Below are 16331 nucleotides of genomic sequence, written 5' to 3'. Positions count from 1 at the left end.
GAAGAGCAGCAACAACAGCATGCTACCGAAGGTATTTACAACAGAAGAATCTTGATAACAACAACAATCTACAGAACGTATTTACAGTGGAAGGTTCTATCTAAAAACTAAAATTTAAAAAACATATTTACAAAAGGCCATAACAACAACTAGTAGAACGTATATACAGGATGTCCATCATCTCCATCAGTCCTGGAAGAAAAGCAAGCAGCAGGGTCACAAGAGGATCCACACTGGGGAGAGGCCCTAGAAGTGTTCTGAGTGTGGGAAGAGGCTTCACACCAGCTCCAACCTCCTCCTGCACCAGCGGATTCACACAGAGGAGAGACCCTTCTGCTGCCCTGACTGCAGGATGGGCTTCAAGCTCAACTCCCACCTTGTCAGCCACCAGCACATCCACACTGGGGAGAGACCCTATGAGTGTGGGGAATGTGGAAAGAGCTTCAGCAAGAGCTACAGCCTGATCCGCCACCAGAGGATCCACACTGGCGAGAGGCCTTTTGAGTGTGGGCAATGTAGGAAGAGCTTCGGCAGGAGGTCTGAGCTGATCGTCCATGAGAGAATCCACACTGGGGAACGGCCTTATGAGTGTGGGGAATGTGGGAAGAGCTTCAACTGGAGCTCTCACATGATCAAGCACCAGATGGTCCACACTGGGGAGAGGCCCTAGGAGTGTTCCAAATGTGGGAAGAGGTTTCTGACCAGCTCCAACCTCCTTCTGCACTGGCGGATTCACACAGGGGAGAGACCCTTCCACTGCCCTGAGTGCAGGAAGGGCTTCAAGAGCAACTCATCACCCACTGGCGCATCCACACTGGGGAGAGACCCTATGAGTGTCCTGAGTGTGGGAAGAGCTTCTCCAGCAGTTCTCACTTGACCAAACACCAACGGAGCCACCGGTAAGGGAAGCCCTGCAAGTGCCCTGACTGCAGAAAGAGCTTCATGTGCTGCTCCAACTTCATCCCCCATTGGAGCACCTATGTTGGGAAGAGCCCTGGTGACCCTCACTTGCAGGGACCCACACTGGGAAGACACCTGGCTGGTGGCTTCCACGTCCTCCTGATTCCCTGTAGCCACCTGGACAAACACAGGGGCAGGAACATCCATTGGGACTCACATTGATATCGGAAATTCATTGGGAAGGGCTGATTTATTAACTTTATATCCCCTAAAAAATGTGACCTGCCGTGTCCAGTTGTTTCTTCTGGTGGCATCAAGCAACACTGGATGATCTTAGAGATCTTTTCCAACCTGAATAATTTCCTTCTTCATCCTGTAAAAACAACCAAAATTGGGGTGAAGTTAAATAAATGAAACAAAGTGATCTAAAGCTGCACCATTTTACTGGGATTTGTGGGTGACTTTGAGATTCAGGGGAAAATTAATGAGGATTTGGGTGTTCTGGGGCTGCCCAGGCTGGGGTACATGGCCATGATCTCATAGTTGTGCCAGCAAAACATGTCCACCTGAGCCCATCTGTTCTCCATTAATTCTGTTTTTTTGTCCCAGTGCCTGGCCTGGGTCTCCCCATTTGGGGTGTGCCCCCCAAGGTGCTCAAATTGCTGCTGAAGTGCCCAAGCTGCTCCCAGCTGTGGATGTTCCTGTCCACCAACCTCTCCTGGTCAGTGTGATGGGGGCTGGGAGGGGGTTTAGGGGCTCCTGAGGGGATTGGGAGGGGCTTTTGTGGCTCTTGGGGGTATTTGTGGTGCTTGGAAGGGTCTTGGTGGGGTCTGTGAGGGAGTTTTGGGGTCCTGGCCTGGCTCTGTGGCTTGGAGAGAATTTGGGTGGGTCTTGGGGAAGATAGGAAAGGGGTTATGGTGTCTCTTGGGAGCATTTATATTGCAGGGAGTGGTTTGGGAGGATCCTAGAAGGAGCTGTGGGGTGGTTTAAGAGGCCTGTGAGTGACTATGGAGCTGGGAGGGGCTTTGAGGCCACTGTGATCCCCCAGACCCCCAAAGCTGCCCCCAGACGCTGCCCCCCAAGATGCTGCCAGGGTTCAGGGGCTCCATGCTGGGGTTCATCCTCCTGGTGCTGTGGGAGAAGGTGAGGGGTGTCCCCAGGGATCATGTGTGTCCCCCAGAGCGTGGGTGACCCCTCCCCATCCCAGTATCACCCCCTTTTCCCTCCCCACGGGGCTCCTGACCCTGCTCCTGCTCCCCCCAGGAGGGAATTTGGGGAGGGGGCAGAGGGGGTGCACAGCCCCTGCTGGGGGATGACCCTGAGCCAGTGCCCTTTGTTTAGCACCAACCTGGGCTTGGGGCTGCAGGAGGAAGAGGCTGATGGGAAGCAGATCCTGCAGGTGGGACAGTGCTTGGGGTCAGATGAGCGATGTTGGACTTCTCTGGGGGAACTGTGAAGGTGGGTGGGGCGGAGTGACCTCACAGTGACCTCACCCAGCCCTCTGTGACATCACACAGCCACCGTGTGATGTCACAGACAACTCTATGATGTCATACCTCCCTGTAATTTCATACACCTGCGCTGTGATGTCACAGCTCACTCTGTGATGTCACTGCCTCCTCTATGATGTCACACAGTAAGTCTGTGATTTAACAGCTGCCCTGTGATGTCACACAGTCCCCCCTTTGATGTCACAACCCACTCAGCGTGTCACTACCCATTCTGTGATGTCCCACAGCCATTCTGTGATGTCACAGAACTGCCCTGTGATGTCACAGCCCTATCTGCGATGTCACAACCCTGCTCTGTGATGTCACACCACCACCCCGTAGTGTCACAGCCCACTCTGTGATGTCCCACAGGCAGCTCTGTGATATCACAGCCCACTCTACCATGTCCCATCACCATCCTGTGATGTCACAGCCCTCTCTGTGATGTCACACAGCCTCCTCTGTGTCACAGCCTGCTCTGTGATGTCACTCATTCCCTCTATGATGTCGTAGCTGCTTGATGACCTCACACAACCCATTCTGTGATGTCACACAGCTCCTTTCTGACATCACAGCTGCTCTGTGGTTCTATGACAGCCACAGAGGTGTTCCCAAAAATTCAGTAAAATAAAAACCTTCTTAACACCAGTGCAGCATTAAGCAGCAGCATTCTTTATTTGGCCAGATGCACAGGGAAGAGCTCCTCCCAAAGCTGTGCATGCTGAGCACGGGAAAGTTCCTGTTTCTATCCTGTATTTTACAGACCTATTCAGTGATTGTCCCAGAATAAACTTAGATATGATCATCTTTTACCCAAAATCATTACCATATTTCCCCCCACCCTTTGCACATCTGTTCTTCTCTCCTGGGGCTCTCTTTGGTGGTCCCTGGTGGTTGGTGACCCCAAAGTCCTACCTGACCACCTGGTGAGCTGGTAGAAGTTGGCACACCTGGGCTGATTGCTTCCTACAGAATAAGCATTGTGTGGTTCCAGGGGCCAGGGGGTTTTGGAGAATAAGCATTGTATGAACCCACCACGTGCAAATGATTCTTCATCTGGCAACATTCCCCTCCTTTGAGGCTTGGGAAGCTTCTCTTCCCTTCAAGCCTTCATAAGCCTCACTCTGCTCTTTTACTCACATCCCATGAGTTCCTCACCTGCATTCCCAACCATGTTCTTCACACAGCTTAAAGCAAGTGTCATAATCACAATTATTACTATGATCCCAATTATACTTTACAAAAGTAAGGCCGACCAAGCAGTCAGAGAAAATCCAAGTCCTTTAAATATTTTATTTAACCAGTTACTTTCTAATCCTCCCCTTAATTCCCTGCTGAATGCAGCAAACGATTTTAGCCTCTCTGCCTGATCATCCAATTCAGCATCACATTTGGAATGTGCACACAACAAGTGGTGTTGTTTCAATTCAAGGATCCACATACTCCAGTTAACAGCAAAAGATCTAATGCCAGTTTGTTCTGTAAAGTCATTTTAGTTGTGGCTTGCAATTGTTCATTTATTTCAGTAAACCATTTATTTCAGTAAACCATTTCTTTCAGTAAACCCCAACTGAGTTGCATTCACTGAAGTTCCCATTTGCAGTCCAATGGTGTGTGTTTGGTCTGTTCCTAAAGGCAGATCTTTGAGATCTTTGAGGAGTAAAGATGGATTCTAAAATCCATCCCACTGCAGTTCCCATGCTGGGATGTTTCCAAGGTTCATCCCCTTTAACCTTTGCCCACAGTTGGGTTCCCAGGGGTGACTCCTTCCACAAGGGATGTAACCTTGATACCCCGAGTGTCCATTGTGCTCTTGATTCCCCCAAGGGCAAATGTGTGCTCCAAATTCCATCACTTCCCACCCATCCTGTGTGAACTAATGATTTTACCATGTCCTGCTGACAGTCTGTGTCTCTCCAAGCTGAGCTGTTTGTTAGGTGAGACCTAACAAGTGTCATTAAGAAAGGCAGAATAATTTCTACAAACACATACCAGCCTTAGAGCCTGGGCCACAGCCATGAGCCACTGTACCTCAGGATTCCAAACAGTTCAAGTGTCTATCCAAATGCAATTCCACTTTTCCTTTGTCCTGGGATCCTCTGGCCTTGATCTTATTAAATCAGGAAATTTTACACCCACCTGTGAGGGGTCCTCTGGGAGGCCTGGGCTCCCTTCCCAGTCCAGACACCACTGAACTGGCTGGATATATTCCCATTGTCCTGTCTGAGGGCTGTTCCATACTTCTGGGATTTGACATCCCCAAGGGGTATCAGTGCAATCTGTCAGCCAATAGATATTACCTGAGGTGATTTCCAGATCCAGTTTTGAGATATTACAATTCTCAACAATATTGTTCTGATGTCTAAGAATTTCTTTGGAAGGAATATCCTCCTTCAATCCCTTTCCATTTGCCCTGGGTGCTATTTCCTTCCCACATGTGTTCCCAGATTTTTGTCAAAGTGCTGACTAAAGCTCCCCATGGAATTGGATTTTCTGCAGAGAATATGTGTTGGCAAACAAGCTGTCATAGGGGTTACATTCTGTAATCTGCCAAAATCTTGCACTAACTTTAAGACCACATTCCCCTCCCCAGAGGTTAATAATATATTTTCTATATCTGTTTCTAAAACAGTAAGATATATATATGTATTTTATATATATATACACAAAACCCCCAGGGTCCAGGGTATCAGTCAGTTTTCTCTCTGCTGTATTTAATGTGTGGTTGCTGGTTTTACCTGCGTGTGATGAACTCAGGGTTTGATTCCTTCCACCCTGAGGGCAGTGTAGGTTACCAGGAGGACTTGGAAAGCTCCTTTGCACTTTTCCTTTAAGGGTTCAGAGCTCCAACTCTTTACATACACAAAATCCCCAGGCTGGAATGGATCAACAGGGGCATCCACAGCAACTGGTCCCACCAGGGTTATAAACTCCTTTCCTAAAGAAATCAGGTATAGATTTACATCTGTTTCTCCCTTTGAATGGATTTCTCCAGGAACTGATGGTGTTTGGTACAGCCAACCCTACAGCAATTCACTGGTTTTGTCCCTGGCTGAATTCTGACTCACAGAAGAGCCAGAGGAAGGGTCTGTGGCCATTTTAAAGAGGTTTCTTGGCACAGTTTACTAATTTGTTGTTTCAAATTCTGATTCATCCTTTCCACTTTCCCACTCACCTGTGGTCACCAAGGGCTGTGTCAGTCCCTTTTGATACCCAGGCTTTTGCTCGGCTGTTGCACCTCATCTGCTATAAAATGGAAACTTCTCTCTGAAGACAACTCAAGCGGCCCTCAAATCTTGGTATGATTGATTAAGCTTAATTTTTACCACTTCCCTGGATTTATTGGTGCGACAGGGAAAGATCTCTGGACATTCGGAAAATTTGTCCACCATTACCAAAACATACTGATTCCAAATTTGTCTGGGTAATTCAGAGAAATCCATTTCCAATAACTTCTAGATTAATTACCCTGTTTAACTGTTCCAGGAAGTGGCCTTTTCCTATTTCTGGGATTGTTTTTAAATAAATTCAACAATCCACTGTTATCGATTTTGCAATTTCACTCTATCCCACAGCAAGCTCAGAATTTCAGACATTAGATATCATGGACTCAGTTCCCCAGTGGGTTTTGTTGTGGGCTTTTTCCTTTATTTCCCTCATTACAAAAGGTAAATTCCTCCATCCCTCTTCATTCTAAGTGGCTTTTAACATATTTGCTAAACATTGATTTGTACAGGGTTCCATTCCTCTCCCACTCGGTTTGGGGGGTCTCATCCCATCTTTTAGCCCCCCTTCTCCCCTTTCCCATCTACCAGCCCCGCCCCCCTTCTCACCGCGCCCCCCGCTCACCCCGCGGCCGGGGGGACTCCCAGCGCCACCAGTGCCACCAGTAGGGCCCCAGCTGTCCCCACACGCTTTTCCCGTGCCCAGCGCCGGTTTTGCAGGTGCCCAGAGCCCCAAAGCAGCCCAAAGCGCCCTGCCCTGGGGGGTCCCCAAAGCGGCCCCGCCCCGCGCGGCACTGGCAGCACCAGTCCGGAGCAGTGCGCAGCGCGGGCGGGCGGGCGGCATCAGCCGTGCCGGGCAGGGCCGGGCAATGCCCGCGGGGCTCCCCCCGCACTCGGCCCCCGCTTACCGGGACAGCAAGGGGGGCCCGGCCTGGGCGCCCCCCACCTCTCCCCTCCCCAAATTCCGCTGCCGGGGGCGCTGGGGGCGAGGGGGGCGCAGGTGGGGTCCAGAGGTGCTGGAGCCACGTGTCCCCCCGCTGCCAGCGCCACCCCCGAAGGATCAGGGATACCCCAAAACTCCCTCACAGCTGCCGGATACCCCGCAAGCCCCTAAGGAGTGGGGTCCCCCGGCTTTATCACCCCCAACCTTTGGCTGCCTCATCCCGACCCCATCCCATCCCATCCCATCCCCCTCCCCCAGACTTCATCCCTCACCCCAATCCACATCCCATCCCATCCCATTCCACCCCATCCCATCCCATCCCATCCCATCCCATCCCATCCCAGCCCATCCCCTCCCATCCCATCCCATCCCCTCCCATCCCCTCCCATTTCTCCCTGCAGCTGCCACCACGACCCCCGAAAAACTCACGTCTATGTTACTCCCCAATATCTTCCCAAGGAGCATTTGCGACTCACATTTGGAGTCCTGCGAGATCCAAACATCCCCCCCTCCTCCCGCCCCCACCAAAGTACACAAAAAAAACCAACCCTCCCAGGATCAACCAAAGTTATTTGGGTCTCGGATCTGGTGTCCTACAAGGTCCGAAATCCCCCTCTCCCAAAAAGAACCCCAGGCACCGCCCAAGATTTTTGGGCCGAGCTCCCCCTGCCCGCTCACCTGCGGGATGCCCCGAGAAGGGCGATGCTCTCGGGCCGAGGGTTGCGGACAGAAAGAGCGATGGACGCACGTGGTGACTGCTTCTTCTGCTTCTCTTTCTGCTCCTCTGGCCCTCCTCTTCCTCCCGCTCCCCCTCCTCCATCCCTCCTCCCCACCTGCTCTTCCTCCTCCTCTGTCTCTCCTCCTCCTCTCCTGCCTGCTCGTCCTCTTCTTTTTATTTCTGACTCCCATCCCGGCTTTGTCTCACATCACCCTTGGTCCATCCCGTGCTCAGCAGAGCATCCTGTGCTCTGTCAGCACTCTCTGCTCCTTCGGGAAGGATTTGGGATTTATGCCAGGCACAGACACTGAACCTCACCCCAAACTGCCCCGGTGCCATTGCTGTCCCCTCGGCACTGGGCAGCTGCTGTCCCAGGGCAAGCAGGGACACAAACAAAGCCAAGTCCAGCCCAGCTGCCCCCGCTGATCCAGACGAGCCCCAGGGACAAGGTCCTGCAGAGCCACACGGAGCCTTCAGCTCCTGGCTGGCAACGGCTTGTGTTGTGGCTGCCCCAGCGGCCAGAGCGAGTCCTGGAGCTCCCCCAGCTCCTGCAGCAGGACCCAGGTTCCACCTGCTCTGCCAGGCCCTGGCCACTGGCTCCATGCAAAGGGGGAAGACAAGAAGAATGCATTGGATGCAGCCCCCAAGGACCTCGAGCAAATTGTTCAGGAACATCCAGACCTTGAGCTGACGTTTGCAAAGCTGCAGCTGGCAGAGTTCTGTGATGCAGGAGACCCAGCACAGGCAGAGGAGACCTACAAGGAGCTGCAGGAGAAACACCCTGAGCCTCAAATGCTGCTGAGCTCTAAATTTCTGCTGGAGAAAATTCTTCCTCTCCAGGAAGATATCCCGGGATGAGGCAAAAGCAAAGTTTGTGGCTGGTGACATATTTCCCATGCAGAGAGAGCAGAGGAGCTGCAGGTGGAGGCTGGGAGCCTGGGAGGAGGGAGGGGTGAGCAAGGTGGTTTTTCAGGGTTTGTTTTAGATCTCCTTCTCATACTGTGATTTGCTTGGAATTCAATTCCCTTAATTTCCCTAACTTGTGTCTGTTGTGCCCGTGACAGTGACCAGTGAGTGACCTCTCCCTGCCCTTATTCCAGCCCACGAGCCTTTCCTCCTGAGTTCTGTGTCCTGCTCCTGTGAGGACAGTGACAGTGCAGCTTTGGTGGCACCAGGCACCCGGCCAGGGCCAGTGCAGCCCAATAATCCCTGCAATTCCTTCCCTCCAGGAAAGGTTCGTGAAAAGAGCAAACAGGACTGTGGAGAAGATTCCTGGAAAACTGAAACAGCTTTCAAGAAGTGAAATGAAAATGTAAGGATACAATCCACAGTGTTTTCCTCTATTTATTTCTGTACTCCCCTTTTTCATGTTGCACTACTTCTCCATGCCATTAATTGCAATCAGATCTCACCTCTAAGATCTATGGCTTAGCAAGTTTTAAACTCCCTAAAATACCATGAGTTACACACAGTTTGTCTTCCCCCGTTCTGTTTGGAAAGCAATGCAGGAGACATAAGTGCAGTGCTTGTGTTGGGAATGAATTCTAGAGACAGGGAATGTGCTCCACTAGTGTTTGACCCTCAGCAGGGACAATCCACAACAGCAGCCAAGCGGATTGCTGTGCCACCGTGCAGCAGTCAAGCCTCCGGACCTGGGCTGAACACGGCAAAGTTCCCGTGTTTGGACAGACTCAGGGGCTGCCCCCGGGGGCGCGCGGGGCTCGGCCGTGGGGCGCGCGGGGGCGAGCGGGGAACGGACAAACGGCCACTCGGACATATGGCCACTGGGACTAACGGCCCCGGAGCTTCAGTTGCAGCGGCGGCAGCGACGGCAGTGGCAGCAGCGGCGGCAGCGAAAGAAGAGACTCTACGACTCTCTCCGTCCCTTTCCCCTGCTCGTCCTCTCCCTCTCGCCCTGTCCCACAGCCTCTCCCGCTGTCCCTTTCCCTGTGTCCCCTCCTTTCCCGGTGTCCCTCTCCCCCTGCCAGCCCGGGCCATGCCCCAGGCTCGCCCCCGGCCCCGGCCGGGGCTGCCCCCTCCCCGCCCCTGGGCCTCCCGCCGCGCTCTCGGCTCCGCCCGGCTCTGGCGAGCCTGGCTATGGCGCTGCTGGGCGGGCATCAGTGGCTGGGGCTGGGGCGGCATCGTCACCCTTTGGCTCCGCCTGTTCCGAGCCTGGCCCCGGCTGTCCCGACGCAGGGTCCGGTGCCGACCCCAGCCCCAGCCCCGACCCCGATCCCGGCTCCGGCTCCTCCCGGGGCCCGCGGAGGACACACGCGGCTCGGCCGCTCCCGCCGCCTCCGCTGCGCCTTCCCCGGCCCGAGCTCCGCCGCTCGGCAGTCCGGCCGCCGGCCCCGAGCCGCCCGTGCCCCGTTCAGAGGGGGATGCCCGGCCCGGGGCGGTGCAGAGGCCGTCGGGGGCCGTGTGTGGCCCCGGGCCGAGCGCTGACGGCCGCGTGTCGCCCGCAGGGAAGGCGCAGGAGGCCCTGCAGGAGCGATACCGGCTGGGTGAGCTGCTGGGGACAGGCGGGTTCGGCAGCGTCTACGCGGGGACGCGGCTAGCGGACGGAGCCCCGGTGAGTGGCTAGCGGAGGAGGAGGAGGAGGAGGAGGAGGGTGGGGCTCGGCAGGGCGGGCGGAGGACGAGGAGGAGAGCGGGCAGCGAGCTGAGCCTGCTGCTCCCCTTGGCTTGCAGGTGGCCATCAAAAGTGTGTCACGGAACCGCATCCGTCATTGGGGCGAGCTGGTGAGTGCGCGGGGCCAGCGGCAGAACCCGGGGCATGCCGGGCGGGGATAAGCCTGGGCCCAGCAGGGTGGAAACGGCCAGGAGTCCTGGAGGGAGAGCGGGCGAGGGGTGAGCGGGGGAGGCAGATCATCCCGGGCTGGGTGAGGGGTTCCAGAGCCCCGACACAGCTTCAGCCCCACTGATGGCATCGTGGTCCTCCTGCAGCCCGATGGCACCAGAGCACCCCTTGAGATCGTGCTGCTGGATAAAGTGTCCACTGGGTTCCATGGCATCGTCCAGCTCTTGGAGTGGGTTGAGCTCCCCAACGACTACCTGTTGGTGCTGGAGCGCCCGGAGCGGTGTCAGGACCTCTGGGATTTCCTGGCAGAGCGGAGGTTCCTGCCGGAGGAGGAGGCACGGGGGATGTTCCGCCAGGTGCTGGAGGCCGTGCGGCACTGCACCAGCTGCGGGGTCCTGCACAGGGACATTAAACCACAGAACATCCTCATCGACCTGTGCACCGGACAGGCCAAGTTGATTGACTTTGGCTGTGGCACCTTCCTCCAAGACACAGCCTACACCCAATTTGCAGGTGAGCCCTCCCAGGGGATGCTCCTGGGCATCTCATGGCCCAGCCTGGGTGTAGCACCAGGGCCTCCTCTCTTGCTGCCAGGCATGGGATTAACTCTTCAGCAAAGTTACTTTTGGGTGGGGGTAGAAGAGGGGCAGCTTGCAGCCCTGTTGACCACCTTCACTCCCACTGTGCCCTGGGCTGGGGCTGGGGCAGCCAGTCTGACAAACCCCAATGAGTGCAGCAGTGAGGGGGTCAGACCCCATGCCCCAGCCAGTTTGGTGTGCAGGTGAGGAAGGACTTGGACTGCTCCAGTCCCCTTGTTTGCCTTGGCTTGTAATTGTTATTTGGGGGCAATGCAGGGAGGGATGAGAGTGGTTTTTCCTACCACTGGGAATGGTTTTACTTTGCATGTCATGATTGGACCTCCCCAGGGCTTCTGCTGCCTCATTCCAACCCCAGTGGCTTCTTTTCCAACCCCAAGTTTGTCCATGAGTAACAGGTGCTGGCGAGAGGGCAGCAGGTCACCCTGTGTTCCCCTGGTGCAGCCCCCACATGCCCAGGGATGCTGGGGCGAGGCTCTGGGAGCAGCAGCATCCCCTGATGAACTCCATCTGTATTCCACAGGAACCCTGTCCTACAGCCCACCAGAATGGACCCAGCTCAGATGCTACCACGGCGAGGCAGCAACGATCTGGTCCCTGGGCCTCCTGCTGTACCACCTGGTCGTTGGGAAGCACCCATTCAGGAGGGGCCGGAAGATCATCTGGGGGCGGATCTTGTTCCCACTACGGCTTTCTCAAGGTGGATCCTCATCTCTGTGGCACAGGGGGAATAGCAGTGTTGGGAGAGAGCAGCAGGCTCATGAGCATCCCGCTCTGGCAGCTGCTGAGGAGGAGGCACATGTCCTGCTCTCCTCCAAAACAGAGAATCCATGGGGAAGTTTAGGCACAGCTCTGAGCACACCCAGCATGGCCTGGGCACGGGAATGGGGAGGGGGCACATTGGACAGGACCCTTCTCCAACGGACTGGCATTTTCTGGTTTCTCTTCACAGAGTGCCAAGATGTTATTAAGAGGTGTCTGTCCATGCAACCCTTGGACAGGCCATCGTTGGAAGACCTCTTCGATGATCCCTGGATGCAGGATGTTCATGTGCCCTAGAAGATGGAAGAGATCCACGTGCACGGTTTGATCCAGGGGCCTGGCAGGTAACAGTTCCACACATCTCTTGGCAATAAGAAGCAAAGCAAACCAGACTTTTTTTGACCTGCTTGTAGCTCTGAGCAGGGATTATCAGAAGGGAACTTGCAGCTCTTGTGCTGGAGCTGAGCTGGAGATCTGCTCTGGCAAGCACTGGTGGCCACCATCCACCCTGGTTTCGCTTGTCTGGTTCATTGTTGTCTGGGGCCCTGGGCAGAACACTGACAGCCTGGTGTGGCCCCCAGGGAAGGAGCAGGAGCCCCTGGAGAAGCTGTACCAGGTGGAGCTGCAGCTGGAGACACCAAGGAGGACCTCAAGGATGACAACCTCTTCCTCAACCTGGCGATGTGCAAGCTGAAGATGATCAGCTTTGACTCAGGCGCTTTCTTCAAAGGCATGCTCCACACCTGATTTACAGGTGAGTTCAACACCTGGGGATGCTCCCACATCTGTGCATTGCACACCAAAAGTGTGCATTGGCACCAAAAGTTTTCCCCTTTTGCTGGGGTGGATGCAACAACTTCTTCAGTTGTCTGCCAAGCTGCTCTTTGGCTCTGGGCAGCTGCTGAGGAGGTGGATCTGCCATGGCTGGCTGGAGGCTGGGCACATGTCCTGCCCTCCTGCTCTCCTCCCACAGGCAACAATGATGGGGAGGTTTGGGCACAGCTCTGAGCACAGCCAGCATGGCCTGGGCACTGCAGGCAGTTGGGACAAGGGGGACAGGAGCCTTCAGCTGATGGGCAGTTTCTGGTTTCTCTGCTTCCAGCAGGGCTCTGAGGATGCTGAGGCTGCTCTGGGCTCTGCCAGGGCTCTGCTGGGGCTCAGCCCTGGGCACAGCTGGGCCTGCTCTGCCCTCCCATTGCTCTGACAGCTTTGCATCAGACAAGCCTGTTCTGAGCACACCAACAGAGCTTTGTGCTTGTGCAGGTGAGTGAGACTCTCCTGCAGGCCCAGAGATTGCAGTGAGGGATACACATCAATTGGCCAGAACCTAAACACTCCACAGTCCCAGCAGAACGCCTGTATCTCCACAGGATGTTTTGTCTGTCCCACCCTTCATTCCTTTTTGGGTTGGAATTGTGCAATTGCACTTTCTTCCTCCTCTAGAAGTACCACAAGTGAGCCAAACCTGGCGAACGGGCTGTTGTTCCTAAGGCAGTGCAGTCTGGAGTTGATGGATGAAGAATTGCCCTTCTCTACTTCCCAACCAGAGCAAAAAGCTGTAAGTGGGACTTTGCATCTTTATGAAACCACTGACAATTTCAGAGGGAATGCACAGCTCATTCACAGGGTGAGAAGGAAGGGCATCTTCTTAATGAGATGGGGTTCAGCAGAATTTCGATTCCCAGTCCTGCTTGGAAATGGCAGGGCAAAAAGCAATTTCTTATTGCTTCAACCAGAATTTAAAATAACTTAATATTGGAAACAAAGCCCCAAAATCTGTTTAAAAAGGCTGCTGAGGTCAGTGAGATAGATCCATGCTATCAGCACAAAGTCAATAACTGAGTTCCCTTTTACAGAAGATCAGTTACTTCTTAATCCAAAGTTACAGAAGATTTTACACTACCCACTTGAGATTTGGTTTTATCTTTCACATTTTATCAAGTTTTTTTTTTTCTTTTCCACTTTTTTTCCCTAAAACAGAAAACCTGTCCTAAAAACGAAATGCCCTTTGCTCCCGGTTCTCATGTGAAGCAGTTCACTTCCTGCTGCCCCGGGGCTTGGGGCACTGTCAGCACCTGCTGCTTCAGCCACTGCTTCTGCTGGCATTGAGAGCAACAACCAAATTGTGGCTGATCCTGAGGGAGCAGCAGCAGTGCCTGGAGCTGATCCCTGAGTCTGGGGCAGGGCTGCACAAATGACCCACAGCAGCAGAAGCAGCAGCAGCAAATGGAGCTGACTTTGAGCACAGCCCCTGCCACTCTTGCCTCCTGTTTGCAGTGGTGTCACAGCAGCCTGAGGCACCTGGCAGCCCTCAGTGCCAGCAGGGACTTGAGATGGCAGCCCTGGGCTCCTGCAGGTTGTGCAAGGAACGGAGCTGGGCACTCCCTGTCCACATGGAGCTTGCAGATGGAAAAGGCTGCTGTGCCCAGGCAGCTCCAAGGGCAGAGAAATGAGGATCTTGAGCACTTGATCTGGGCCAGTTCCACAGTCCTGGGCAGCAGCCAGCGAGCAGAGGGGGAACAGAGGGCACAGCAAGAGGGACAAAAGCAGTCAAGTGCAGAGACTGGAGAGAGCCAGACCTGGCAGAAGGAACAGCTGCTTCATTGCACTCCTGAAGAAAGCTCTTGGCTGTTTAGGAGCACTGAAAGACCTGAAGGGCAGAGAGGAGTTGACACCAAGCAATGCTCCTGTTTTCACACCCTCCCCTCTCAGTGTCCCAGAAGGAATTGGATGAACTGTATTCTTCTCTCTGAGTCATCTCGTCCACCATGAGCAGCTTAGCGCCAGGAGCTAAAGGGCCTGAAGCCTTAGGCCTCAAGAGCTGACCAAGAGGGAACTTTCTGAGCAAACTAATTCCACTAACATTGACCAAGCTAAATCCAGCAGATAGAATACTGGAATTATAGAATCCTTTCTGTTGGAAAGGATCTCTGAGCTTATCAAGCCCAGCCATTCACCCAGCACTGTCAGCCCAGCACTAAACCACATCCCTGAAGTGCCAAGGCCTGAACAAGAGGCCTGACTGAGGCCTGAACAACAGGCCCTGAGCCAAAGGTGACCTCTCCATGAACCTTCCAAACAAAGGTTATCTTTGTATCCACTCATTACTGAAATATGCGTGATCATTAGCATTGTGATAGATGTATCCACTCATTAGTGAAACATTGACTTTTCTGTGTTTAGAAGCTAAACAAGGTAACAAAATCTGAAATCTGGCCTGATTTGGGGGTGTATGGTCAAAGTCAACTGCCTTGGTTCCTCCTTGAGCCCTGGCCAGGCTTTGGGAGAAACCAAACAGCAGAATGAATCCAGATGTTCCTGCACTGGAAGTGCTGTCAGTTTGTTTGTTCAGCACTCTCCCAGCGAGGTTGGAGCCTCACCTGTGGCTGGACACAGCTGCAGGAATTCCCAGTGTCCAGAGTGGCTCTGCAGCCCTTGGCTGTGACAGCTTCCCCAGCTGATGTGTGGGTCTGGGTGATGGTAAAGTCTGAGGGTAACTGGTGATGGATTTTTCTAAATCATTACAGGCAATCTTTTGTGGTGATGATTGGGTGCATTGCTGAGCTTCTCCTGTTGTGATTCTTTGCTGCTTTGAATATAGGAAATTGCACTGATTCCTTCAGTTGGTGTCTGTGTCTTTGGTGCTGGCCCTGCCCACTGGTAAAACAAAATTGGCATAGTCTGTCCAGATCACAGCAAAATGTCACTTTTTAAATATAAATGCAAGGAATCATTCCCATCCAAGATTCCTGCTTGGGAAGACCTTCCCTATAGTTCTCTGGCTCTGGAGTGGGCTGAGGTCAGAGCACTGTGTGAGCAATGGGGAAGTCAGCTAAGAGAATCTGATCTGCTGGATGTATTAAAATGCATCCAAAATTGCATACAGAAAAAGGAAAAGATCTTGTGAGTTTGGGAAGATGAGGATAAATTTTGTTAACAGTATATTGTAAAAAGCACCAACAGAAGGAACAATTGTTTTTGGAATTGTTGCTCCCACATGGAGCAGCAGAAGTTTTTAATCTTGAGCTCAGATTTCCTTGTGCAAGTGAAATAATATAATAAATAAATAAATATATAAAATAAAACTTATATGTAAAAATATAATTAAAATATGTATGTGTATATATATATATATATATACAAACTAAATAATAATGTGAAATAATGCTGACACTAATAATTTGTTACCTTTTGCTGCTCAGGGATGTAATACTAAATACCCTACAGAAAATGTTTGGCCAGGACCTGAACGTCAGTGGGAAAATTGGCGAGTTTATGTATCATGAATAAAGGAGGATGGGATGAAATTGGCTATTTTCATAGGGTTTTCTGATATTGTGATATGGAATCCTTTGTCTGTTACTGTGAGAAATAAAGTGATTAAGGCTGCTGGGTTTTTCATATACCAATCTATCCACAAGCTGTAGGATTTGTTGAACGGATGGAGGGTTTGTTAAAAGAACAGATGAAAAAAAGAGGAGATGGGAACCTTTCCTGATGGAGAACCCCTTAGATGTCCACTCCAGGAGCTGCATGGCTGGATCTTTATGCATTAGATTTAATGAGGATAAATCAGAAGCAAATGAGAGTTATCAATACCAAAACAGGAATTCAGATCCTCCAGGACACTCTGGTTTGATAACTGCTCACTGGAGCTTGGCCTTGAAAAGTGTTCATGTCATGGGAGGAGAAATTGATACAGATTATCGAGGAGAAATTCAAGTACTTCTGTTAAACAATAGTGATCAACATTGGATTATGCAACCCCATGAGAGGGTAGAATGATTATTGATATTGTAGTTTTAAAAACAATTGTGAAAATAGGAGATCTACTGCAAATCTCTACTGCTTGTGGAGATAAAGGGTTTGAATCCAGCAGTCCTAATGATGCAGCCAAGG

At 52.6% G+C, this 16331-nt stretch overlaps 1 protein-coding gene across 1 annotated transcript; it reads left to right on the top strand.

Moving 5' to 3' along the window:
• Positions 1-352: 352 nt before the first annotated feature.
• Positions 353-11729, top strand: LOC146424142 (serine/threonine-protein kinase pim-1-like). Its single transcript, XM_085043956.1, has 7 exons — positions 353-515; positions 1949-2043; positions 9680-9847; positions 9966-10016; positions 10221-10587; positions 11194-11370; positions 11623-11729. The coding sequence occupies exons 1-7, from the start codon at positions 353-355 to the stop codon at positions 11727-11729; spliced, it is 1128 nt and encodes a 375-aa protein (XP_084900082.1).
• The last annotated feature ends 4602 nt before the right edge of the window (positions 11730-16331 follow it).

Source organism: Lichenostomus cassidix, unplaced genomic scaffold, assembly GCF_008360975.1.
Source record: "Lichenostomus cassidix isolate B80296 unplaced genomic scaffold, HeHo_3.0 HiC_scaffold_42, whole genome shotgun sequence".
Classification (NCBI taxonomy): Eukaryota; Metazoa; Chordata; class Aves; order Passeriformes; family Meliphagidae; genus Lichenostomus; species Lichenostomus cassidix.
The sequence above is the reverse complement of the archived record's forward strand: the minus strand, read 5'-3'. Positions and strand labels throughout refer to the sequence as shown.

Excerpts from the sequence above, each read along its gene's own strand:
- LOC146424142 (XM_085043956.1), top strand. The coding sequence starts at position 353 with ATGGGCTTCAAGCTCAACTCCCACCTTGTCAGCCACCAGCACATCCAC. Across the intron at positions 2,044-9,679 it reads TCCTGGTGCTGTGGGAGAAG|AGGCCGTCGGGGGCCGTGTG; the intron begins GTGAGGGGTGTC and ends GGGGCGGTGCAG. Across the intron at positions 10,588-11,193 it reads AGCCTACACCCAATTTGCAG|GAACCCTGTCCTACAGCCCA; the intron begins GTGAGCCCTCCC and ends TGTATTCCACAG.